This window comes from Dermacentor albipictus, chromosome 6 (assembly GCF_038994185.2).
Source record: "Dermacentor albipictus isolate Rhodes 1998 colony chromosome 6, USDA_Dalb.pri_finalv2, whole genome shotgun sequence".
In the NCBI taxonomy this organism is placed as follows: Eukaryota; Metazoa; Arthropoda; class Arachnida; order Ixodida; family Ixodidae; genus Dermacentor; species Dermacentor albipictus.
Window position 1 is genome coordinate 34,356,931 of NC_091826.1, and position 26,245 is coordinate 34,383,175.

At 43.5% G+C, this 26,245-nt stretch overlaps 1 protein-coding gene and 1 long non-coding RNA gene across 2 annotated transcripts in view; one reads left to right on the top strand and one right to left on the bottom strand.

Moving 5' to 3' along the window:
* Positions 1-26,245, top strand: part of Ddx1 (ATP-dependent RNA helicase Ddx1) — a 43,235-nt gene that overhangs the window by 11,822 nt on the left and 5,168 nt on the right. Inside the window, exons 11-27 of the mRNA XM_070540326.1 lie at positions 1,010-1,086; positions 2,724-2,777; positions 2,877-2,937; positions 6,048-6,106; positions 6,233-6,309; positions 7,333-7,393; positions 8,787-8,858; positions 10,351-10,377; positions 11,880-11,969; positions 13,106-13,156; positions 14,114-14,188; positions 16,647-16,706; positions 17,807-18,005; positions 18,451-18,542; positions 20,688-20,760; positions 23,881-23,953; positions 26,130-26,172. Coding sequence (XP_070396427.1) covers positions 1,010-1,086; positions 2,724-2,777; positions 2,877-2,937; positions 6,048-6,106; positions 6,233-6,309; positions 7,333-7,393; positions 8,787-8,858; positions 10,351-10,377; positions 11,880-11,969; positions 13,106-13,156; positions 14,114-14,188; positions 16,647-16,706; positions 17,807-18,005; positions 18,451-18,542; positions 20,688-20,760; positions 23,881-23,953; positions 26,130-26,172 — 1,244 coding nt within the window. The remainder of the gene's footprint in view (positions 1-1,009; positions 1,087-2,723; positions 2,778-2,876; positions 2,938-6,047; positions 6,107-6,232; positions 6,310-7,332; positions 7,394-8,786; positions 8,859-10,350; positions 10,378-11,879; positions 11,970-13,105; positions 13,157-14,113; positions 14,189-16,646; positions 16,707-17,806; positions 18,006-18,450; positions 18,543-20,687; positions 20,761-23,880; positions 23,954-26,129; positions 26,173-26,245) is intronic.
* LOC139060974 (uncharacterized) lies at positions 15,752-18,517 on the bottom strand. Its single transcript, XR_011515122.1, has 2 exons — positions 18,434-18,517; positions 15,752-16,005 (listed from the first exon to the last, which is right to left on the bottom strand). It is a non-coding gene; the product is annotated as an uncharacterized lncRNA (long non-coding RNA).

The window sequence follows — 26,245 nt, forward strand, 5'->3', positions numbered from 1 at the left end:
GTAGTTGTGTTTTCCTCTATGCTTAATGTAAGCTACGTTGTGTTTTTCGTAGGTTTGCACATCAAAGTTTGAACTAAATAAAGCTGTGATATGTGCTTTTCGTTTCTTGTTCTTGTCAACGCAAGAGGGCGTCACGTCGCACCAGATGGTTCCAGACGGTTCCAGAAGGGTTTCATTAGCTGGGCTTGAAGCTGTCTTCTTAGCTGTCCATGTATACTGTCTCTGACGCTGGCCAGAATTAGAACACACCCTATGTTGAACGTCATCTGCCAAATGTGCCAGGGCATGCAAGAGTGGGCATGCGAGGGCAAGCCAACATGGCTGGCGGCTTCATGCACACTGTCTTCCCGCACGTGCCTACAGTTGGAGCTTGGAGCTTATTTTTTTTTTATTTGGGCTCTTTGCTTGCTCTTTCAGTCGTGGATGCCAGGTTCCAGGCACAGAAAAGCAGCCACGAAATTTCCAATAGCAGCCAAACATTAGATAACTTTGTCCAGGGGTGAGAAATCTAGTCAAAAATGTAGCCATGTTACGATGACCACTGGCATCTATTCCAGCCACTGCATCTCCTTGGGCTTAGCATCTGTACTTTTGTACGCTACAATACACATTATAATCAGGAGCAGTAAAGGAAATATTCATCTTTAAAACTTCTTGCATCCACTTTAAACACTTATTTTAGTGTTAATGCATTACTTTTTGGGTTTGTAAAGTTTCAGTGCAAGCTTTAATTCCTCCGGTGTTGGTTACCCATCCATGTTTTTTGTATTCTCTTCTTCATGTCATAACAACCACCATTATTATTGTTAGCCCTATTATTATGCTTCTAACATTGTTGTTGCTAAGAATAATAATAACAGTATAAGAACAGTAAAAGCAAGAAACGGGAATGGCCACAAGATTATTCTGCTAGAGCTACGAGGTGCTTTATTTTGTTTCAGTCATTTAGGTTGTTCGAAAAAGCAGGACTTCATTTGAATTTATTAATATGATCTGAATCGTCATGCAGGTACCGTCTTTGAGGAAGCTTTCCAGATACCACAAAACGTGAAGCGGTGCCCCATATTTCCATCTGTTGTCCTCAAGGTATGTCACTTAAGCATGAAACATTATTTATTAGCCTGCTAGCAAGGGTTTAACTCCCAGTTGATGTGGCCACAATTTTACTGGCTGAAAGCAAAAATGTGCACAGGAATGTGCGCATGGAATATTGACCTTTTCTTGTCCGCCTCATACAATCAGTAGCCCAAGGCGTTTTGCCGTGGCATCACCAATAGTGCAACATCCAGTCATGGAACTTAGAACCTCCTCAATTTAGCTTACAACCACTGTGATTAAAGCTTGGGTCAGTAGTTCGTAATGGTTCAGGTAAATTTAAAAAAAATTTCTGCCCTATTGCCATTGGCTTGGACGTCAATATTGCTACGGTTGGCCACTGGGTGCAGCAGACAGTAAGAAAAGTTTGAAAAATGAAATGGATCGTTATAAAATATGACCCTTGACCTGACTTTCACCTTAGCTTCTTTTTTATATCAATATATCAATGATTTGATCACATTCAGAGCATATGTGCAGTGGCCATGATGCTTCTAGGATGAGGAAAGTAGTCCTCTCCATTTTTTAACAGCGGAGCTGTTTAAGCTTTTGTTCCACCGTGGAGCGTTACCAGAAAACTCAACCCAGCTGTGCGCCACCTCGCGTTACCTAGCAACCACCTGAGAGAGCACCGAACCGCATAGCCTCTTCGCATTCACGTGCGTAAGATGGAGCTGTGACATCACATGCCTCGGAACAGCCGGTGCGGTGACACAACTTTCGCCTCCTCTACTCCGTGTGTACGTGCTGCTGCCATGGGAAGACCGAAGAAAGTCCGGACAGCCAAAGAAGAAGCGGCGTACCAGGAAGAGCGTCGTGCCAAGCGAGAAGCGATGCATCGCCATCGAGCTGATCTGAAACACCGCACCAAAGCTGCGGCTGAGAAGAGGCGACACCGAGTCGAGGATCCGGAGTTTCAGTCCAGGGAACGCGAGAGTTGGCGCCTGAACACTCGACTTCGCCAAGAAAGCGATCCTTGTCTGCGGCTGCTCGAAAACTTCTAGCGTCAAGCCTGCCGAGACAATGACTTAGCAAAACCTAGCACAACCTCGCAAAACTTAGCCAAGCCTACCAACAACTTAGAAAAACCTACAAACAACTTAGGCAAGCCACGTAAAAGCTACATTATCACAAGCTCACTCCAGCCTTGCACCACTAGTGCACACTTCTTTTTTTTTTTTTTTGCTGTGGTATGTGCTTGGGTGCGAGGTCACATTTAAGGGTATGCCAAAGACAATGCCATTATGGTTTCTTCCAGTGAATTTAAAAGGAAGTTTGAGGGGGGGGGGGGGTGCATCTACTTGGCCCCACACCTATTGTATAATCTTTGTTCTCGCCTTCCTGCCTTTTGATCTAGAGGGCTAAAATGGTTCGCCTTTCGTTAGGTGCTGCAGGTAATTTGCATAAATAGCATAAGATAGCAAATGTCACAAACATAAAACACATCTTACCATAGTTGCCTCTCAGTCCGCAGAGGACTGCCGGCATGCATTGAAGCAGCGGGGGAGCGTAGTGAAAGTCATTGTAAAATCAGTACGCCAAGAAAACAAAAATTGCATTTTAACGCCGTATGTCAAGTGGTGTATGCATGGCAATGTTTCCTCCCTTTTTCCTGTCTTTGTTTTCAGAATGCCGAAATGGAGTTCAACTTTGGTGCCACACCTTTCAAGTATCCGCCACTCGTAAGTGTGGAGGCGTTTTGGTGGCTCTCACAGCTGGGCAAGACTACCTGTTCACTCTCCTGATTTTGCTCTTTTTTTTTTATCTGCCTCTTTTACCAGGATGGCTATGTGGCAGTTTCGTCTGCACCAAAAGAGTGCATCGCCGAGTCCACAGTCACAGGTCAGCGGCCTCACATGCTCTGCTTCACTCATCGCATTCTATTACAGCCAAACTCTTTTGTAACGAACTCTATAGTTATTCAGAAGCGGCCCTTATTTCAGTAGTTTGGTATATGTGGGCTTGCCCTTCAAAACGAGCGGAATGTGGCAACACAGTTGTTCTTCTGCCGTGGTCTGACCAGAAACCACTAACAACCCTTCCAGTGATAAGTTGGCTGCCTGCATGCTTACAAGGGAATTCAACTCCCTTAGCAATGAGTCGAATCTGTCATTACCAGGACAACTCTTGCGCAATAACGACGAAGAAATTCCTCCACGGTGTCTTCAAGTTCTGTACGAACAGCGTAGCGGCTGTAGAACAAAATTTTCAGCGAAAGTTGACAGTTGCACCGTTTTACATTGCTCAGTGGACACCCTAAAACAACGAAGTGCCTTCACGCTCCTGTTGCCTCTGCAAATTCTTCCCCACCTTTTTTTTTAAGGGCCCCCTTTAAGTCACAATAACCATAATGTAGATTACTCCAAAATGGCCCAGATGATGCCCGCTGGTGCCAGTGGGAACAGGTCATCAGTTAAGGTAATGTGTTTGAAGGCGTGAAGCAAAAGGTGAAGAAAGGGAGCGGTAAGCTGCTTGGAAACATTGATTAGAAATGACCCACGCAAGCAGGTCATGAGATAGCATTGTGTGACAGGCATTATCTCCACTGGACATTACTTGCAAAGACTGGAGGACAAGACTGAAGCAGTAGGGTGCGTCGACCTGAGTAAAGCGTCACAGAGAGGTGAAAATATAAAGTTATACTGGCTGTCTTTTTTAATGTCTTTTTAAGGCTGAAGAGAATTTTAAATAATTGTTTTTGGCAGATTGCACAATTTATTTTATTCCTTGAGCTGGATTACTGGAAGAGGCAGGCATTATTTGCATAAGAAATTGAAACATATAATCCAGTAATGAACAGAATCTCACGAAATTAAACTAGTTACCTCATGGCACATATTGCAATTGATTAATTGTAGCCGATGAGTTCGCAAGATGATTCACTCCGGAAGAATTATGAGAATGGGACCATTTTGAGACATTCACTCCCATAGTGTCCGACAAAATACACTCTTATTGCATTATTATGATCTTTCAATGCATAAAAAGGGATTTGTTTTAGTAGAGGAACAGTACATTTTGCTGCAAATTTGACTGTGCATGTCTCGAAACTGGTGTCATCCTCAGAATTCGTTACAGGTGAATATGCCTTGCAAACTCACCGCCTACTGTTCATAAATTGCGGTGTGTGCTGTAAAGTGCTCAGTGAAAAACTTGATTAGTGAAATTTTTAAAGTAATCAGTTATGCATTTTGATTTCTCATGCAAGTAAAGCTCCCCTATTCAAGCAATCCAGCTCAAGGATTAGAATTGTGCTACTGCCACGGGCAATCTTTTAAAATTTTATGTTTACAAAAAAAAAAGCCGCCTAGTATAAGGAACAAAAAAGCGTGCTAAGACAAGGACAGAAATAAAAAAAGACACAGGCACAGCACACGGGCGCATGAGAAATGGCATGAGTGTCCTCAAAACCAACATGAGGTAACAGTTTTCTCTGTGCTGTATTCCTTTCCTATCACGGTGTGCATCTGCAATTGCTGATACATAATGCAAGGGCAATATTCTGAAATGACCCACTGCGGTGATAGTTCGCCTTCAGGTGCTTGCTGATTGGTTGTTTTACCAAAATCGTGTGAGCTACGTCATCCGTTTTTGCTCAACCAGCCAATCGGCGTGTGCCTGACGGTGAACTTTCGCCGAAGTGGATCGTTTCAGAATACGTCCCCAGTGTAGTACGAGCTCTTGCATGCATTGCTATGCTATGAGATGAAATATAAGCCGTTGATTTGATCAGATTTTCATGTATCTAGACAATTGTGACGTACCTTTTATGTGCCCGCTTTGACGGCTTAGTGGCTGTAGCATTGACCTGTTGTGCTTAAGATCATGGGTCCGATCACTGGCTGTAGCAGCAGCATTTAAATGTGGGTGAACTGGAAAGACATTCATACTTGTGGTATTTATTCGAATACAAGGCAAGGTCTTTTTCCAATAATTGTTATTCTTCTTCCTATATGCTAGGCTGACAGATTCAGTTACTACATGTATTTCAATAGGGCGGTGGCAGGGCCACATTTCCAGCGATCCATATTTTAGATTGCAGTGAAAATCCTAACAACTAATAATAAGCCTTGACAGGTGAGGCAGTACCGTATTCTTCACTTGAATAACTCACTCCGAGAATTCAAAAAATTTGAATTTTATGCGAATTTCTCCTTGAGCTGTGATTTCACAGCAGCACGAACATTACTTGGGGTTGTAAAGCCACACCATATGCAAATTTTCGCAGCTCTGAAGTGGTTTTGAGGTGTGACTTCACAGCAGCGTGAGTTTCGCTTAGGGTGCGGCTTCAAGCCAACATTTGTATATAACCCGCACCAATGATTCCAATTATTCTGCAGGCTTCCAGTTGTTTCGCATTTCAAGCAATTCCCACCGAGTCTTAATAATCCATCAGCTACTCTATGTTGCTGTATATAAGTGCACATAATCAAGTTCTCTTTCTTGGGTGCCCCAACTGGGTATTCTTGCCTTATGACCGGGACCACCTTATAACCAAATCAATACAGTATATTGTCACATTGTGGTAATGGTGATTGTACCTGGTGGCAGCCAGGTGTAGCAATGCTGCCTGTTCATGGTGATGGTCACGTGGTGATGGCATTGGTGCCTGTTAAAGAGCCCCAGGTAGTCAAAATTAAGCCGTAGCCCTTAATCCATAGCCCCAGGATTGCTTTGGGACATTAAACCCCACAAACAACTCAAATCAAATAAATCGTGCCAATTTGGTTTCTGTAAAGTAATGTACAGTATTATGGTATGGTGTTACAGAATATAGTGTGTTTTTGTAACACTGTATTACAGAAACAGCTGCAGTGTTACTTTCTATTTCTTTGCCAGTGATTGCTTTCCATTTGTTAAGTTACTGCGTGAAATGCGATTTCATTATGGTTAAGGATTGTGTGCTTAAGGTATGATAAGTCCTCGTTTTTCTCTCCCATCTTCGACTTCAGGAGCGTCTGTCGGTGCTCCCAAGAGTGTCAAGAATGCGCCCCAAGCAATAATCATTGAGGTGAGAGCTTTTGCAATATTTCTACCCTCAAGGATAATTGTGTGCTGCTTTTTAATTACTGTTGTTATGCTTTTTTTTTCTTCTTTTATAAAGTAATATGTTGCCGTGTTCTGAAATTTTATTTAGCCCTCTCGAGAGCTTGCCGAACAGACGCTGAAGTGCATCACAAGCTTTAAGAAGCACCTGAAGGATCCTGTCATCAGGTAAAGGATTCATTCACTCTCGTTCTTGTTCACATCCTCATTATGTTGATCCCATTTTCATTTAGCGAGCCAAGTTCTTTTCTGACAGTGATGGAATTCTTTATCACTTCATTCTGAAAACATAAGGCAGGGGGTTACAGTGTCTCGAAGTTTTCTCTTCAACCCTCGTTAGTCTCAACACTCAGCCTAGCTCGTTTTCCGATATAAGTTAGGGTGTGTTCTGAATCAATGCATTAGACGGCTGTGCTGCCGCCTTCGCTGAACAGCCGCCATCTTTCATCCTCTTTCAACCCTAACGTAGGCAGCAAAGAATACAGCTTGCAGGAGACAGCATCGAAGCCTGCAATGATGCAGACTACCCTGCTGTCTGTCTAACAAGCAGACGACACAGACAAGTGCTGTTATGAGGAGCAGCTGAGTGGAGTCGGGTGTATTGGGCTCGGTTAGCAAGACTTACCACTCTGTTGAAGACCCGTGGATGTAGGTGGTGTGTGAAATTGTAAGCAGTAGGGCTGCTTAGGCAAAACAGAATATGCATGCTTAGGAAAGCGACGTGCGCAAACAGGAAGGTGTCTTTTCGGGTGCATACCCAGCAAATAATATTGTCTGCTTGGCAGTTGAGCAGTCAGCCCGTACCTAGCGGCCCAACCTAGTAGAAAACTTGTGTCACTGGGTGTGTGCACTGTTTATTGTGCCATATTGTCAAACCATACGAAATGGCCGAAATAGCTAAAGAAAGCTATTGCTTTAATAGACTAAGCCCTTTAGTTTCCCTAATTCATCTCGCTCATTGAACCCTGTGAGCTCACATTAGCGTATTGCCGCCGCGATCTGGGCACGAAGTTCGAGAAAGGAAGCTTTGGCCTTTATTTTTGCTTCTAGTAATCAACCTCTTATCTCAAAATTAACGAAACCAGCGTGTTGAAACAAAGTTTTACCGATCTGAATTGGTTTATTGCCTCTTTTTCTTGTCCCTCCCTTCAAATGGTCAGTCACATAATTAATCTGACCTTGATGATGCAGGGAGCTGCTTGTCATTGGAGGTGTCGCTGCGAAGGAGCAGATCGAAACGCTGAGGAATGGGGTATGACATTGGCATCCTGCCAGTCAAGACCTTTTCCTATCCAGCATTTTCCTATAAAATTTACTAGAGGGAATTCTGGCACTACAATTGTCTACCTACCACAGGAATGATAGATTGTACGTGGATTGTAATCTTTGCGATTGTGGCTTCAGACGTTCGTGTGACGTTATTCAATACGCCTTATCTGCCTCTATTGGCCTAGATTTTCAAGCAGTCATGTTTTCTTAAATCCATGAAGGTAGTGTATGACTCTAACAAACACGTGCAATCATTGAGAAATGCTGCATTTATAACACAATATGTATTTTGTTGAATCTGATCAACTTAAAAAGTCAGAAAAGCCACTTGAATCCAGAAGAACAAAGTTCAGGCAGCCTGACTCTGCATACCTGCATAATCACATAATTGCCGCATTTGTAGTGCAATATTTCGTTGAATGTGATCAATTTGGGTCATTGATTCATTTGAATGCGTCAATGGATCAATGCATCAGTGGATCAACGGGTCATTTGAATGCAGAAGAATGAATTTTAACCAGTAGGACTCTGCGGACAGTGATAGTCATTGTGAATCACTGCATTTATGACGCAGTATTTTGTTCAATGTGATCAACTTGCAAAGTAAAAACAAGCCGTTTGAAGCCAGAAGGATGAAGTTTAGGCAAATCCATAGACTACTCAACATTCCCATGCTGGCTGAAACACAGCACCCGCAGCTCCCGTAGACACTAGCGCCAGAGTTCAGCGCCAAAGTTCCCTCTAGTAATTTGAGTAGGAAGCCTTACGCCTTCAATACTCCTCAGGCCCGCTGTTCATGCTCGTATACATCTACTTTTATCTTTTTCGTTATTAGGCCAGAAGAAAAACGAAAATATAAATTCTGGTGCAACCTGAAGCTAGATGCAAGTAACAGTTTATATCAAGCGCTTAGTCGTTATGTTCCATTCCTTTAAAAAAAAAATGTGTATTTTGAAAGATGAACTACTGCATCCTCACAGATGACAAAAAAGGAATGGTTGCAGTACATTGCAAATGTCATGAGATGCTGTGGCAATCCAGATTGAAAAGTAAAGGTAACAAACCAACAGGTCACGTTCAAGCATAATGTATGCATTTATAAAAAACAAAATGTGCGCCCTTATATTATCTGAATATATATATGTTGATAGGGCTGTAGTGCATATGTGTCCATGTAATCTCATCTGACAGCTAAATTTTCTAGTTTGTGAGAGCCTTGTTGACAATGTGAACCACTGTAAATGTTATGTAAATGTGTCACTAAGACTATATTGGGTCTGAGGAGGCTATAGCTTGATTCTAATCTTGTCTAATTCCTTGCTGGTCATGTCAGTTGGGCTGATTTCCTTGCTTTATCTGATGCTGGTTGGTTTCAGGTTGACATCGTGGTCGGAACGCCTGGTCGTCTTGAAGACCTGATCAGCACGGGGGAGCTTAGCCTTACGCAGGTATGGCTACTAAAGGAACTGTGCCAGTTTCAGAGCCACATACTTGCACATTCTCCTGAATTCTCAGTAGAGTTAAGAATTTGATCTCGTTTTACGATATTATGAACAATGCGTCAAGCTTTTATGAAAAATAAATAATGTTGGGGGAATTTTTTGAAGATGTTGAAAGATCAGGTGGTGCAAAATTGCAAAAAGTAAAGTATGCAGAAAACAATTGGGATGATACTGGCACCACACTCTTGCGGTAGCGTAAGGTGCCATATACCGAAAGCATTGCCTCCTTCATTCTTCTGTTGGTGCCTTCTGATGGTGAAGAAGAGTGGTACTTACCTCAAGAAAGTTTGTACAGAAAAGTTCTGAAGCAGGCGAAAGCAGCAACAGCAATCTTGCTGAAAAGTCATTAGGAACTAGAAACGGTGTTGATTGTCAGTCTGTGCGGTTCTATATTTACTACTGCCTATGTGTTAATCTTCATAATCACCTTTAATAAAGCACATACGTATCCTACAAAACGTGTAGCGTTGTTGATGATACAGGGGTCTCACACTATGCAACAAAAATGGCTAACTCTTGCTCTACATAGGGCTGCATGCATTTCACTTCAAGTTTCAGCAGTTGTTTTCCCAGTAACATTTTAAATTTTTAATAGGATAAAAGCAAGGACAATCTGTGTTAAATATGGAGGGCACAATGTTTAGCATCCTCATAACATAAGAATTTTTTTAAAATTATAGTGTTATTTGGCTCTTTCTCTAACATGCACGACGAAGTTCGTCGATAGCTTTGTCATCATTGCCCGATGGTTTTTTGTCCACGTTTTCATTTTTGCTCTGATCTCTGGTACGTCTTATGCGATTCACTGCATAATCTGTCATTCAGAAGGTTTACATATAAATACCTAACCATTCTCCAACTTGTAACTTTCTTTTCTCTTTTTTACTGTATGATGTGATGTACTATAGTCATTTATGTATCCATGCACAGGTCCTCCTACATAAATTATGGGATGGAATTCTGGCCTTCAGTTGTTCAGCTATTGTGGGACTGTTGCATAGTTCAATGGATTCATGTAATCTTTGTGCTTGTGGCTTCAGGTGTCCTTGTAGCCTTGTTTCACTAAACTTTCTCTAAATTTTGGTGAAAGCATATTTTACTAAGTGAGTGAAGGCAATAAGTTTCCGTGCACATGCATAAACATTGTGAATTGTTTCATTTTTAACACAATATCTTGTCGAAAATGGTCAATGTGCAAAATCGCAAAGCCATTTCAAGGCAGAAGGACGAAGTTTAGGTAAACATTGCTGGCTGAATCACCATCCCTGCAGCTATCATAGACACTAGTGCCACAATTTCCTCTGGTGATTTTTGTAGGAAGCTGTATGTACGCATTCCTGCTATGTTTTGTACAGGAATGACAGCATCTGCAAATAAAGAAAGAAAAATAAAAGGAAACAAGTAAACAAAAAGTGATTGATTCTGTTGCTTGTTTCAGGTGCGGTTCTTCGTCCTTGATGAAGCGGTACGTGAACACTCATTTTTACACTGATATATAGTTTATGTTCAGAGTGTCGCAAAGGATCTTTTGCTCAACAGAAAAATTTTATTGCTTGCTTCATTAAAGAAGGAACTGTTCTTATGGCAAACAGATAAATTTGTTTTGCTGCTGATGATTTTTGTATAAGTAGCAGGAGGACAGTATTTGGGAGAAAGTGCCTACATTTGCCTGTCTAATTGTTTACAGCTAGCACGAGAAAGTTGAGCTCTTTGTACAACTACTCTCGAAGTTTTCATAGACAGCAACAATGTCATTTTCATTGACAAAGACATTGCTTTAACTAAGTTCTGGGGTGTTACGTGCCAAGATAGTGATCTGATCATGAGGGTGACTGCAGTGGGGGACACTAGAGGAATTTTGACCACGTGTGGCTCTTTAATGTACATGCAATGCAAGGTACACAAGGCTGTTACTTTGTAAGCTTATGCTCAAACACTGCAAAAATTATGGCCTAGAGAGTGCTTGTCGCACACAAGGACCTGGATGTGCTCAACACACTCCGTGTAAATAGCGGATGCACCTGTGTGGCAAAAACGTAACATGTCGACAACAGTGTGGACTGGTTTCTTGTAGCGTTCTGCAGAACAGCTCTCCTTGTAGAATGTGGTTACCATGTAGTACCATGTGCTCATAGCCATGAGGTTGGCTGTGACCTTTCACACCCCTTGACAGGAAGCTCACCAAAAAGCAGGTGACAGAGAATACAGGGATGAAGATTTCCTGTTCCATGCGCCGTCAGTGTCAGTTGAGCTGCGTTAGGTACTTCAACCCACTTTTAATCTTACAAGAAGGAAATTTACTGAAGAATACAAGTTTACTGGAGCATATATGGCAGGCATTACCAAGTCGTGACTAGCAGCTTATCACTAGTCTTGAAAAGGAAAGTGTACAATCATTGCACCTCACTGGTACTAACATATGGGGTAGAAACCTAGAGGCTAAGTTTGAGAAGGTGAGGACCCTGCAATGAGCGATGAAAGGAAAATGGTAGGCGTAAAGTGCCAGTGGGGGAAGGTAATGCTGTGAGTAAGACAGCAAATGGAGGTAGCCAATATTCTAATTGACATTAAGATGAAAAAGTAGAGCTGGGCAGGCCATGTAATACGTAGGGCAGATAATTCGTGGGCTATTAGGGCTACAGAATGGGTGCTATGGGAAAGGAAGCACAGTCGAGAACAGCAGAGTATTAGGTGGTGTGAGGAAGCTAGGAAATTTGCATTCACAACATGGAATCACCTAGCACAAGACAGAGGTAATTGGATGTCGCTGGAAGAGGCCTGCATTGCAGTGGACATACATAGGCTGATGATGATGATGCGTTAAGCATTCTAGTGATTTGATCCACTGCCTGTACTGAAACCTACAGTTTTGTATGTTATGTGGATCAGCCCAAAGTGAAAGCGCCATCTGGTGCCTGCACCGTGCTTAACGTTTTGTCCATGTCTTGCTTGCTTTTTTTGTTGCAGGACGGCCTGCTGAACCAAGGAAACAATGACCTGATCAACCGGATCCACCGGCAGATACCCCAGATAACGGCCGAAGGAAGGCGTCTGCAGGTGAGCCTCACGTAATGGAGCATTTCAGCTAGGGTGTCAAACCTTGCTTGATGGCTTTCAATTCTGCCACCATATCTTATTTTATTACTTGTATCTATCACAAGTAATAAAATGAGAGAAGAAGAAAGACAGGAAGGTTAATCAAAGTTGCGACAGTAAGGTAAACCTAATGTTTGCACTGGTTTGTGAAATTTCTTGTCTGAAGCTTCCAGTGTGTCGCTCTGAGATTTGTAATTGCGCAGAAGATGGCGAAAGTGTTCTATATTAAAAAATAAAAGAAGAATGCATTTTTAACCATTCACTGCCCTTTGCCTCCGCACAAAAACATCTGCAAAATTCTCTTTAGCAGCTTTGCTGTAAGAATACAGTGCAGAGAATACTTCTAGGTGGCAGCCCTTCTAGTCAGTTTGAATCCTGATAGTTCCAAGCTAAACGAGGTCTGTATTCATAAGTGCGCTAAAAGTAATCTGCTAAATGTACAGTATGTACATACTTGAGCAAGGCTGCTTTGTGGTTAGTGGACTGACAGCTGCAGTATTGCCACTTAGAGCTCTGTGTCAAAAGCTGGTCAGCTCGCAGTGTTTTGTGATGACAATGGAGAAGCATTGATAAAAGACATACACTTTTTTTTTTGTCAGAAGTATACACGGGTTGCATTGCCTGCGACTGCTAGGCTGACTACAGGCTGTTTAAGAGAAGAGTTCTTGTGGTATGCCGTAAGTTCCAGCGCTCTGGGAAATGAGAAGAACGCTCATGCTCTCCATAGGGTGGTCTGGAGTGTCTTGAGCGTCAAAGGAAATGCACCACATAGCCAAACAACACATGATGTGAAAGTGTGAAGCATAACTCGTATATTTTTGATGAAGGCTGTACCACTCGTGACCACTCGTGAATGATGTTTTGCCTACTTCGATTGACTGTAGCTTCTGCCCTGCTACATGTCCTTTGACCTTGTGATGGAAGTGTCACCACATGATTAAACATGGCAGCACCTAAGGGAGCTCGGTGAAGCATGTCTGTGAGATTACTTGAATTCCTCTGTGGGATAGAGTTATGCTTGACTTGCAATCAGCTAAAACCTGCAAGGAAGCCTCTGTCCATGAGCATGACCAGCATTTTTTTTTCCCTTCTCCCAGATGGTGGTGTGCTCGGCAACCCTCCATTCTTTTGAGGTCAAGAAACTTGCCGTGAGTATTACGCCATCTGTTGCTCAGAGCTTTTGTGTGTGCATGTGCATGTGTGTAGTGTTTGCATGTGTATGTGTATGTGTGTGCATGCATGCGTGTGTAAATTACGAAGTTACTGCCAATGATATGTCCACCAGCCCCCCAACTTTCGTTGATATCTGCTTGAGCATAATTTTGAGGACACATGACCATGTTTACAAAGTCACATGACCATGTGTTTATGGTATGGTACAATCTCTGGGATTTTGGATTTGAACTGAAGCTTTGGACGAGGCATACTGAAAGTAAGGGAAAGGCACAGAAAGGCAAATGTGAAGTGAAAATTGGGTTGTCTTGCTTGATTGATTGATTTGGTTTACTGATACAAAATTATCACATAAGTTTGCACAACGAACTGTTAATAGCCTAAACTAGCGGAGGTTAAGTTATTTTTATTACTAATATGCTAATCAGCAGCAAGTGATCTTCTCAGAACTACCTGTGTTGTAGCATGGGGGATGATGAAATCAGTAGTGGATATGACTGGATATGACTGGCAAACTGCACTGAGTTGTTTGAGTCAAATATGAGCTGCAACAAACAGGTGTAAAGGGACATAAGATTGAGAAGTTGATGAGCCACTTGATATACTTTATGTAAGATCAGTCATTACATTGCTTGACTAGAAGTATGCATGTGCCCTTGGGCCCTAAGGCTTCCTAAGCCTCTACTAGTGTCTCTGTGTGGTAGTGATGTCTATCTTAGGTGTCAACCTTTCATGAGAAGTTGGTGAGCCACTTTACATACCTTATTATAAAATAAGCCGTTACAACATTTGGCTAACAGTGTACAATTTTGTCTGTTGGCTTAAAGCCTCTAGTAGCGTCTTTGTGTGGTCATGGTGTCTATCTTGCATGTAAATCTCTCAAGTTCAGCGATGAAGCAATGTGCTTGCTAAATGTTCTCTACCTGATGTAGGAGCGCCTGATGCACTTTCCTACTTGGGTGGATCTGAAGGGCGAGGACAGCGTTCCCGAAACAGTGCACCATGTGGTGAGTAATGCTCATCAATTTTGCATGTAGAGAATGTCTCATCAACATGTGAGCACTGTTGAGCTGTCTCTAGCGTGCATGAATGACTCTTCAAAAAATGTTGCCAGCATAAGGCATTATCAGCATTACTGTGCAAGCTATTGCAGACATTTTTGCCTGACTTCTCACAGAAGTGTCCTATCACTTCACTGTCTGCAAGCACAGGCATTGTACAAGCATTTGTACAACTTGTACAAATATTTACAGGTGTACAACAAGTTGTACACCTGTAACAACTGGTTGAAAATGTCAGTGCCAAATTCCGGCATAATTGTTGCCAGTGGAAGTGTCTGGAAACGTGCACGGGAACCACACCACTGTGGCAGGTGCGAGAATGCTGGAGGTAAACAGTGCTGCATAGTTTTGGGAGACAGGACAAACGGGCAAGCAAGCATGAGTGAGAATGTTGCATGACATGGCACAAGCTGTACATATTCTGAAACTTATCATGTGGCGTTTTGTAAACTGAACAGGTTACTGTGCTATGGACTTGGCAAGGAGATAATAGTGGGCTAGTTGGTTGGCCATTGTTGTAAGGAGCAGCACACTTGTACACAGACAAACAGACACAGACAAAACAAACACTGAACTGGTACTAAAGACTTACTGTTAAAACACCGTTTTTTTTTAAAATGTAATGTACTCGCGGGATGAAACACGTTAGTTTATGGCCGACTAATGTGCATACTTTCTTTTACACTGTCATCAGTTCGTGTGACATTGGCATAATTTTGGCTCGTACGCTTAGGCCAGGGTCCGCATGACCGTTAGTGACCAGATTCATAGCGACATGACAGGGTGCTCTCAAGTAATTGCACATATAGAGCGTTCTGCTGAAAGTTTCCCTCCCACGTTTCATACGTGAGCATTGCACAGTGCAGTCCGCTGTTAAAGGTAACACTCAAATGTGCACCTCTCACTTTGCTGGCATCCTAGCTGCAAGTGGCTCTGGAAGCAATGTCAATGCACCGCACAGGTGCGTCCAAAAGAGTCTGAGCCACCAACCACAAGTTATCTGCTGCAAATCTAGGCGATCGTACTCTGGCGAGAGAGGAAACTCCAGACATGCTCTGCACTCAAGTGTTCCTTCCAACAGTGGGCCCCCTCTGTGCATGATGTGCTAAATGGCCGGAATTTAGCGTTTTATTCCGTGAGAATGGTACGCGCTACATTAAATGCTGACATTCAGCAGTTACTGTACTAGTATAAGTTTAGAGCCGACTTTCTTAGCAAGAACACTCTTTCATCTGCCTTGACTTTCTTTTTTAGTCAACGTAACAGGAAACGGCCACATACCACACACACTGTTCTGTGCCTGGTTAAGGGATGTGCGCATGTTGCGCATGTTGGTACTGTGTGCTTTCAGCTGTCGTGGCACGTTGGCATGGCAGAATGCAGCCAACACACTACAGTAACTCGGTGGCTGTGGCATTCTGTGGCCGAGCATAAGGTTGCAGGTTCAATTTTCAGCTGTAGTGGCTTCATTCTGATGGAGCACGAATGGAAAAAAGAAAAGATCCTTCACAGATGTATGCCAATTTAAGCAACTGAGAGATCAAACACAGCAAAACTGTAAAGTGAGTTGTTGCGCACTTCAGAAGTACTCTGGGTCTATTAGCTGGCTGTTCTTGGTGAGGATTCATTACTGACACCGCCTGTGCATTGTCACCGATGCCCTGGTCATACAACCGCTTCGTGGCTCCCATGCAGGCCTGCGCTTGCTGGCACTCTTTACCACCGCAGCCGTACAGACTCCTAGTTTACGTCCAACATGAAGCCTGTAAAACGAGACGTGAGAAACAAATGTTATGAATTACCGATGCAAATAAGTGCACACGGAAAGTGTTGCCTATTTGTGTGAGGTGTACGCAACGTGTTGGTATAATCATTGATAATTACGTTTCCAAGCGTGACTTCGATGCAGGCTGTACTGCTAAATGATACCGGGCATGCTGCTCCACATTTGCCTTCGTCGTTCATAAATGGCTCTGAAACTCCTCTTAAACAGCTTCGCTATAAATCGGTTGTGCACGTAAATTCAGGGGGAAGTTTAGAAACTCCAGGTCATTGAAATAAAATCTGCAGTTTCTGATTAGCCTTGGGATGTTAAACACACCATAATAATTAAGATGACATAGTATATTAACGCAACATAATACAAGAACAGGACTAACACAGGAGAAACGGACAACACAGGCGGGCATCTGCTATCTTAGTCCCATTCTTACACGGTTTACCGTATGGTGGTGTCATACTGACAAGCTTGACTAACAATGATGTTGAACACCACAATTTGATTCGATTTGATTTGTTCATAGCTTCTCCCTAGATTTTCTTGGCTGTTCGATTGCTACAACTTTGTGAGCAACTTCTAAATGCCAGTGCTTTTTTCTTGTGTCTCATCAATTTTCTTGATCAGGTGTGCATTGTGGACCCAAGAAAGGACACCTCTTGGATGAATGTGAGCAGGCATGTTGTGGTGCGTATCTTGTCAAATGTTTGACATTCTTTTGCTCCGAGTTGTTATGCATAGCGAAGCTGATGCATTCTTCGCTATGCTGCTAGCACATTTGGATCGAAATCAGGCAATGGTTATACATGAAAATCGTCATATGCTAAGATTCTCATGTACATTATCGTCCACTGTTAAAGGAAACAGCTAGTAACAATTGAATAGAATAACGTTCATTTCTTCAACTATTTGCAAAGAAAGTGGATGATGTGAAGGTTTAGATTTGCATCCGTTGATGGAAGAATGTTTCACGGGTTTTCATGTGAAATGTCATCTCTAATCAGCACTGGTGTACTAGTATGGTGTTCCTTTTAATCGTGCATCATACTTGGTTTAAGCACTTTATAGGAGATAAGTCCAGGGCCCCAACTGTATTGTTCATCATAACCTGTGCAAGCCGTTAAATGTTGAAATAGGTAAATAAATAAAATCTTAAATTTGTTTTCGGCATGCTTCCATATCCCGGCCACTGAATTTTTATGTACTTTGTACCTGGAATCCAACAAAACTGCCAGATCTTTTTCTTATGGAGTTATGCAGTACTAAAACAATGCGCTGTACCTGAATATGCTCAGTGCAACAAGCGTACGCATTCAAATGCACAAGTTGAAGCTTTCTATGCCTTCTTTCCTGGGGTTCGACACATCTGCTTGGTTGGCTTCTTGCCAATTAGGATTGCAATAGCCTAAATATAGTGCAGTAGTAAGCTGGGCCGATTCCGGAGGCGATGTAATCTGTGGTCATGTGAATCACATGTGTCAAGTGGCGGGGGGTTTTCTGCGTCTTTGCTGATTTGGCGAGCAGGCACGTAATCGCTGTATGCTGCAAAATGTGTTGCAGAAGATTAACATTTGTGCAGCATTTCATTCACTACTCGCTTTCTTGAAGCGATAGATCTGCATAACATTTTTTTTTCTCATCCAGTTACACAGAATATGCATTTCTTCAGAAACGAAATTCAGGGCAATAAGAGTTTACGAAGTGCTGACTGTAGTGCATTAGAGAGGTTCTGTTGGCAAGATAAAAAAAAAAACGCTAGTACCCTGTGCACTCTATGATATTGGTAGACGGATGGAGTCCATGAGCGGGATAACGTGCGACCCGGTGCCAACACCCCTGAGACCCTGTCAGAGGCTGTGAAGATCCTGAAGGGGGAGTACACGGTGCGTGCCATCCAGCAGCAGAACATGGACCAGGGCATCATCTTCTGCCGCACCAAGCTGGACTGCGACAACCTCGAGAACTACCTCAACCACCTGAGCAAGGGTAGGTGTCTAGGGAGCGCCTCAGCAGGCATAGTAATTGGTGCAGTTGAGTCTCAAGATAATGAATGCAGGTGTCTACTGTGCATCTGCATCAGCTGCCAATTCGTTTTGTTGATTGAGAGAGCTACTTCACACACATTTCTTGCATCTTCAAAATCACGAAAAGTGTACATCTGCAGAATGGATTCAGAATTCTTTAGTTCATCAGCGAGCTTTTGGAGTTCGTAGAATGTGGGCTCCATTTGAGAACTCTATAGAGAGGTGCGAGATATAAAAATGTTGACAATTCCATATCCAACACACTTGGAAAGCACCTATCTAAAGAAGTGAACCCATCGTATGGCGACATGTTGACACCAAGACCAGACACCCAGCTGTCTAAATTCCAACAAATTTTACTATAACACTTTAACTAACACAGGCTATCACCTGTGCTGATCTTACAGGATCCCGTGGTAAGGACAACCCATTCTCCTGTGTTTGCCTCCACGGTGACCGGAAACCACAGGAACGGAAGGCCAACCTGGAAATGTTCAAGGTGAGTTACATACACCTTTCACGCTTGCTGCCAGCGCATACGGTGGTGGACAATGTTTTGCAATTTCGATCTCCAGAGTTTAACTACTCAGAAAGGTGGCGCTGGCGTCATACCAGATCATTAGCTTTGGACGCTAGACTCTTGATCCCTCAATGGCACATTATTGGCACGACGTAGCCTGTCTGCGCAACTTGCATGGTCTCAAAATTAACCTTAAGTAAACCGGATGACCAACCAGTATGTCACGAAAGCCGCACACGTGAGAGAGAGAAAGAAAGCTTAACCATAACCAGTGCGGTTTCGTCAGGTGACAGACTTGGCATACTACTCCAGGTACCGTAGATGTTAACGGGCGAAAAAGAAGGTGGTGGTGAAGAAAAAGAATTTAAACGATCCCATACGATGTGGGAATCTTATGTTAATGCAAAGCATTCATTCACACAGCACGTGGGATTGAACGTTTAAAAATGTTTGTTTCTTGTGGACTTCACTCATGTATATACTAATTGCCTGTCCGCTTGCTCGTGTTGATGTTTGCGGGTTTTTACAGGGCTTTTCAACTGCTGAAACAGCATGGCACAGCGGCAGACACACACTTAAGTGATGCTTGAAATATGATACTGTCAAACCTTGTTAAAGTCGATGCGCATTTGACTGATTAACAAAGTTTGAAGTAGTGCACATTTGATACAATGTTTTCGGAGGCATTGTCACCTCGTTCGCGACTGGTGTTTTCAGTCCTTGGTACCTGCGACACTGGTGAAAGCACACTCATGTTCTTGTCTTGCTTTTATCTTATGTGTGACAATGTTTACACAATTCTTGTTTGGTCTCGCTTAGAGGCCATCAGAAGCAGACTACTGCATGTGCGTTGAGCACCCAGTGTATCTGAAGCAGAAAGCCTAGCGCCTTCTGGAGTACAATGCACAACACATCTGTATGGAGAGAACGAGTACACACCCGTACACAGTGCAGAAGAATGTGGAGGTTTACCCGTAGGACAACACGTAGGTTGTCGTCATCCTGTGGGTTAGATGCATCCGCTTTTTATATATCACTCATTGTATACCCCAGCGTAATCGCTGGCACTTGCAAACATTTTAGAAAAATTTCTTTTTTTTTTCTGAGGTTAGCGTGGTGAAACAGGTGAGTCATCACCTCTGTAAAGATTGCAGTGTTTTCGTTTGGTAACCAGATATGGCTTTGTAGCAGGACTTCACCAGTGAAAAACAGTACAAAATTTAAGATGACAATACCTAACCATTTGAGGGTTTTTGCTCTACATGTACAGCATTGCTGGTCCCTCCTGCATGGTTTTTGAAGCACATGTACGGTGCCAATCTTGTGTTTAACATTTCGTGCGTATTTGACACCACTTGTTGAGAGGTGCCGCCATCTCTGTGGAGTCGCCTAAAGTCACTTTGTGCTTGTGCTCACCGGAGCGCACAAGTAAACTTGTTGACCTCCGAGCGCTTAAGCACATGGTCACACGCACATCGTCTGCTACCTCCAAGGAATGCGTGGAGGAGATGGTGCCATTCTTGTATGGCCACCGCTGTCGCATTTTTGGAAGCTCGGCATGACCAAAATTCAGAGATACTAATCAGCTTTCTTTTTCTTTGGTTGCGGTTCCCCTTTTGGTTGCGATTTACATATTCCCTTACACTGAGGTGCGTGCTATTGCCATGTTCAGTGCCTCATCCCATGGTGACTGCCCAAGCATTTCTTCTTTTGATGAAACATGTTTTAGCGACAACATATTGATAGCCATAAATTTTGCTAGACACCTTTCTCCCTCCCTTCTGTACAGCATATTTGTGTGTGCATATACCATTAGTGAGAGTAAAGCGACCTTGAGAAAAAATATTGCTTGCAATAAATTTGTTCGGTATTCATGCGTTTTCAATCATTTCCTACTATTGAAAACTGCAATAAAAAAGTTTGACCACAGGTGCACAGCTCTTGCGAAAAAGATTCGACCCTGAAAGGGCTAATGCACCTACAAATCAGGCAGTTAACCACAATTGCCGATGCTATGCATTGAATTCATTACAACATGACAAGCAACTACCAATGCTGGCAAGCCTGCCTGCCGTCTCTTCTTTTGTTTGTTAATGCGTTTCGTCACTTCTTGATTCATTGCAGAGGGGTGGTGCCAAGTTCCTTATCTGCACTGATGTGGCTGCTCGTGGTATCGACATTTCAGGTGTGCCGTTCGGTAAGCTGCACATAATTTTCTATTTTCTTCCACAACCCCGTAAGAGTTTCCTTTGTAGCATCATGCTACGCTCAGATGGATGACACTTTTTTCTTGTCATGAACCTTTCTCTGCCTTAAGGATTCAATGTAACTGGTTTGCCATATCCACTATCCCTTTGCTTTGAGCTGTCAATTATTTCACCCTCACTCTGAGATCTGATAGCCTTCTGGTTAGCTCAGATGGCAGAACGACCGGCCCGAAAAGGCATTGCTCTCTGGTTTGATCCTCAGACCAGACCGAATGTTTCTTCAATTGCAAAGGTTTCTGAGAAAGCTGTATGGGTTTCCTCTGTAGCTTCGTGCTACAGTCAGGTGGATGACAATTTTTTTTTCCTCTTGTGAACCTTTTGTTAAGATTTTGAGTTATACAGTCGAGCCCTCTAAGGGTATAGTCAGGGGCATGCAAAACGCATTAGTTTCAATAAATTAGTGTGCACTAAACCCGAGCGCTCTAGTCGTGCGAATTATCGTTTATATGACTACATGAAATGTGCTGGGCCTATAATCATGTGGAAGAGCGCTCTCATAATGAACTGGAGAATGGATATAGCGTTGTGGTGTCTGCTGCCAGTTCCATAAGGTCGCTTGCATGCCGCAAACGCAGCTTTCAGAAGATTTGTTTTTCTGTGGTGGTCGCACTTTCTACATTGGACATGCTGCGCCAGAACTGTGCCAACATTGGCACAGTACCGCATTTCTATGCAATCCCCTATACAATCTCGGTGCATCGAGAATGCCATTCCTAGTGATACTGAGAAATACTAGTTCAAGGCGTGTGCAGGCAAAAAATGTCTGTCTACTAGCTATAGGTGTACGTAGTTGTATTTTCAATAAATAGGTTCCGTTCTTGCTTCTTTTCTACACTGGAACAAATACATTTGTAATGAATGCATCACAAAAGTTAAATTCGTTTCAGGCGTGTTTGGGTATACAGAATTATCCGACATATCGAGTAATCATTATTGCATACGCCTCGTTCGTTGTAAATGGGTTCGACTGTAGTACAAGTGCTGGTAGTAGGATGCTTACCTGTAGCTTCTTGTCAGCTAATTGTGCTATGTAGTTTGCTGATTGTAACTGTTTGTCTACTGAGAGTAAACTTTGTCTCGTACTTTGCAGGCAACACTGGGAAAGCTATGCTAGTAGTGGGGAGATTATAGAAGCCTCAATGCGCATGTTTCACAGTGCGATTGTTATGGATCTGCTGCAGTTTCTGCAGGACAGCTGCTTCACATATCATCACTACAACATGTGAACTCAAGGTTACGTCAAGTCACGTGTTATTTGTGCATCTTTGTGATTCCAGTATGCGACACACTGTGTTTTGGTCGCAAGTGCAAGCAATGCCCTTTGGCCGCTGGTCGCAGAAAGCTGTCACTCCGCCCGTTCATTGGTAAATAGGTTCAGGTCTGCAACGCACTCTGTGTGATACAGTCGAGCCAGGATGTAGTATCGAACTCCAAGGGCATTGCAAAATAGCTCAGTATACTATTGATAACTCAAAATATAAATTATGCTTACCTGAAACTTATCTGAAACCTACATACGTCTCGTACAGTTTCCCGAGAGAGTGGAAAGCGAGAATTTACCGATTTGCTTATTTTCTTTACATACGAGTGCCCCAAGTCGCTCGCACTGGAAATGGTCTTTGATATACTGATCGCAGCGCTAACCCTGAAAGCCTGCGTCGCTCAGATGTAAGACCGCGGTGCGCCTCACACATGTTAAAGTGCTTGTTGCACATTTTTATTCGGAATAAAATAGAAATGAACGCAGCACAGAAGCAAATCCGCCTGTGTGGTTATGCGCCTTGCTACCATCGGCACACTTGTACTGTGAAACATGCATTGAACATGCCCGGCCACATGTCCCTTACAATGCACCGTGTAAAGCACGATCTGGTCGATTCGCAGCTGGTCAACGAGGCAGTTGTGTCGGATTTTGGGTGCAACCGACTTCCCTTTGGAACCAGTCGTCCTCTCTACTCGTGCATTCCACGCTCGAGGCCTCGTGGTCCCTTAGTTCTCGGCTCTTCCCTTGCGGCTGCGCTGCATCGGTGCCTGCCGACACTACACAGACGCTGTTAGGTTTTAAAGTAACTTTCAGCTTGCAGAACAATCCAGAGACCAATCCCACTCACATGTAACCCTGCGAGCATGAATGAAACAAATTCAGCTGGTTCACTCATTCCACAGTGATGAGTCTCGTGCGCCGCTTCCGTAATGGTATTTCCGTGAAGTGCAGATGCGGCGCGCTGTAGTGTGTATTGCCCTTCAGGGTCAATGTTTTTTTCGACAGCAGATGCCAAGACAATGCTGCTTGGTATTCTTTGGCATTAAATATTTTCTGCGGCATGAAAAGGCAGTTGTTTGCCTCTTAGGAGAAGCGCACTTGCAGGGGTGCGGCGAGGTGCAGCATGCGATATTGTTACGTAAAACGATGTAAAACAGCCTTGTGGTGGCGGTGGTGGCTGTTCCCTGTACCCAGCACCTCCACCATAAAGGTGTTACGTAAAACGATGCAGGCGTGGCTATGTACAATCTATTTGCACTGAGGTGCACAGTGACAATCAAGGTGGTGGACAGTCTGCACACTCAACAGACCCGTCTTCTTCGTGGTCTGCTCCAGGCAGAATGTCTTTCCCAGATTGTGTTGGCTTCATAACAGTATATAGAATGCGGTGGTGAAAGAGAGTTCGATGCAAGTGTACGGCTTTGTATACCTTTATACAGGATGTTCTACAGGATAATTTGTGTGTTTGATATTGAACAATAATTCAATATACCCAGGTTCAGTATATCTCGGTTTTACTGTAGTTACATCATATTTTGTGACAAAGATATGAGGTTAATGCTACATCGAATTACGTGATGCAAACCTGACTCTTTCTTTCATATGCAAGGCACTATTTGTTGGTCGCGAATGCGGGCAGTTAGAAAAGGCTACCTTCATAGAATCACCTGCTTTGTATGAAATGAAGTAGACACAAGCCTACCTGAAGGTTCCTGTCTGAAATGAACATAAGAAACTTAATTGCCAGAGAAAGTACATGATGTCTAAATTTTTGTGCTATTTCCAGTGATCAATGTGACCCTGCCGGATGAGAAGTCAAACTATGTTCATCGCATTGGCAGGGTTGGACGAGCTGAAAGGTTGGTCTCACTTCTGCTCTTAATGGGCAGCTTTCCACTGTGGCTAAATTGCTATAGCGCTCTGCTGCTTAGCTTGAGGTTACATATTCGATTCCTTGCCATGGCATCTACATCCTGACGGGGGTGGAATGCAAAAATGCTGACGTACGTATATTTGTATGCACAATAAAGGGGCATTGGTACACTTTTTAAGCATGCTAGGAAAATGTTAGTGATCTCGGTGAGCCATGCTTTCACGAACACACGAGCCAAATGCTGTTGAGCTGCAGGCAGCAGCGAGTGCATAACCTCTCATAAAAGATTGCTTGATGTCTTCTGTGGCTCTCGAGGCCCCCTCCGCCCCCTCTATTGTGCCCCCGTCAAGGACGTCATAACTGGTGTGACACCCCCATAGATACCAGCCATTGCACGATTGTTTATTATGACCATGAGTTCCTCTTATGCCCATAGATGCCAGCTATTCGGCAATTGTTTATGACCGTGAGTTCCTCCATTGTGCCTCGTCAATGACATTGTAGCTGACATGACAGCCCGTAGGCACCAGCCATTCCGTGAATGTTTACAACCTTGTGTTCTGCAATTATAAGCTACATTTATTAAAGGGACCCTGAAACGCTTTTGACGATTTTCTACAAACGTACTGAGTCGTTAGAGTAGCTCCTTCTGATCATTAATTGACACATCTAAGTGCTCTGCGTAAAGCGTGTAATTTATTATAAGGTTTTAAAAATGCACATCGCTGCCGATCGCAGCGCACTGCTCGGCGGAATTTTAAGCCGCCCCTATCCATATGACCGAAATAACCCATATGACGTCAGTGGGGTGAGCTATCCGATTGGCTGACCAGGGCGCGTGATCGATAATTTTTCCAACGTTATGGTAAACAAATGATCTTCGTAATAGTTGGAATGTTAGTTAATTTGTTTTTATAAAGAGAAAGTAGCAGAAAGAGAATGCACAAGAACAATTTTTCAGTACACTTAAGCACTTCCGGCACACAGCAAGTGTCGTCTGCTTGTGTTACAACGTACTCCATTTTGACGAGAGCTCCGCGGTCAGAGTTGGTCTCAGTCTTTTCGCGAGCACTATGATTCGACTTTGTTGCCTTGTGGACTGCAAACGTAGCGACTGGCAATATGTCAAGCTGTGACATCGTGTCCCTCTGCAGGGCAGCGTACGAGCGAACTGGCTGCTGCGCATCAGACTGCCGCTATCCGATCGGCGCCAGGATTTTGCACGTTTGTGGCCGTCGCTTTACACCGGAAGATTACTAACGCACTAGCGTTTCGCGAGTCCCGTATTAGGGCAAACGTAAGCGCAAGGGGACAGGGTCTGGCCGCTTGACTGTGCCGTAACGGGATGAGCCGAGATGAGCAGAAGGGCAAAGGTGAATGGTCTGCACGGTGCAGCCACCTGGTGGCATAGAGCTCAACCATACACAGTAGCAGCAACGAAGCGTATTCTTTTTTGCTGCCGGTGCGTATTTTTCGCAGGAGTGTAATCATCAACACGTTGTTTTTATAAATGTTTAAAATGTTTTACACTTGGTTAGAGCAATATTAGAGCTTTGTTTGGCTGGTTAAGCGCTGCGCCAACAAGTGTCTGGACCGTGCAGACCGATCAGGCCGCTCACGTACGTCTGTGCCAAAGTTCCTTCATCAGCTTGAGTTTATGCCTCCAGTCATTTGCCGATATGACCAGCTTGCCTGTGGCTAACGGAATACCAGACACGTTCGGCGCTACGACAGAATGCTCGCAACGCACGCTGCTTCGATAGCTCTCGCTTGGGGTCGACAGCCAAGCGGCTAGCGGAGAGGTTTCGCGCGGACGGGGGTGGGCTTCAAAACAACCGGAAGTCGACGATGTGACGTCGCATCGTGACGCAGGACCAGTGAAGGCGGAGCTTAGCCCCGCTCGCTCGGCGAACGAGTTGAGGAGGAAAAGCATGGCTGGGGAGGAGGGTAACTTCTAATCGCTTGTAGCTCCATTAATACTTAACGCTTCACTTAAATTGTGGTGCGAATGTTCTACTTAAGCTGTACCCTACGCGTCTACAAAATTTGTCTGAACCGTTTCAGGGGCCCTTTAAGGTTCTGCTTAATAGTGAAAATGATTATGATGACTTGTCACTCTCATCAATTTTGCTCAATTTAATATTGTTGTTCTCTCCTGCCAGGATGGGTTTAGCCATTTCTCTTGTTGCAGCTATTCCTGAGAAGGTAAGTGCGCTTACACTGTTTTTTTTATTATTTTTTAGGAGTACTGACAGAAAATTTGGGGGTCAATTTTTCT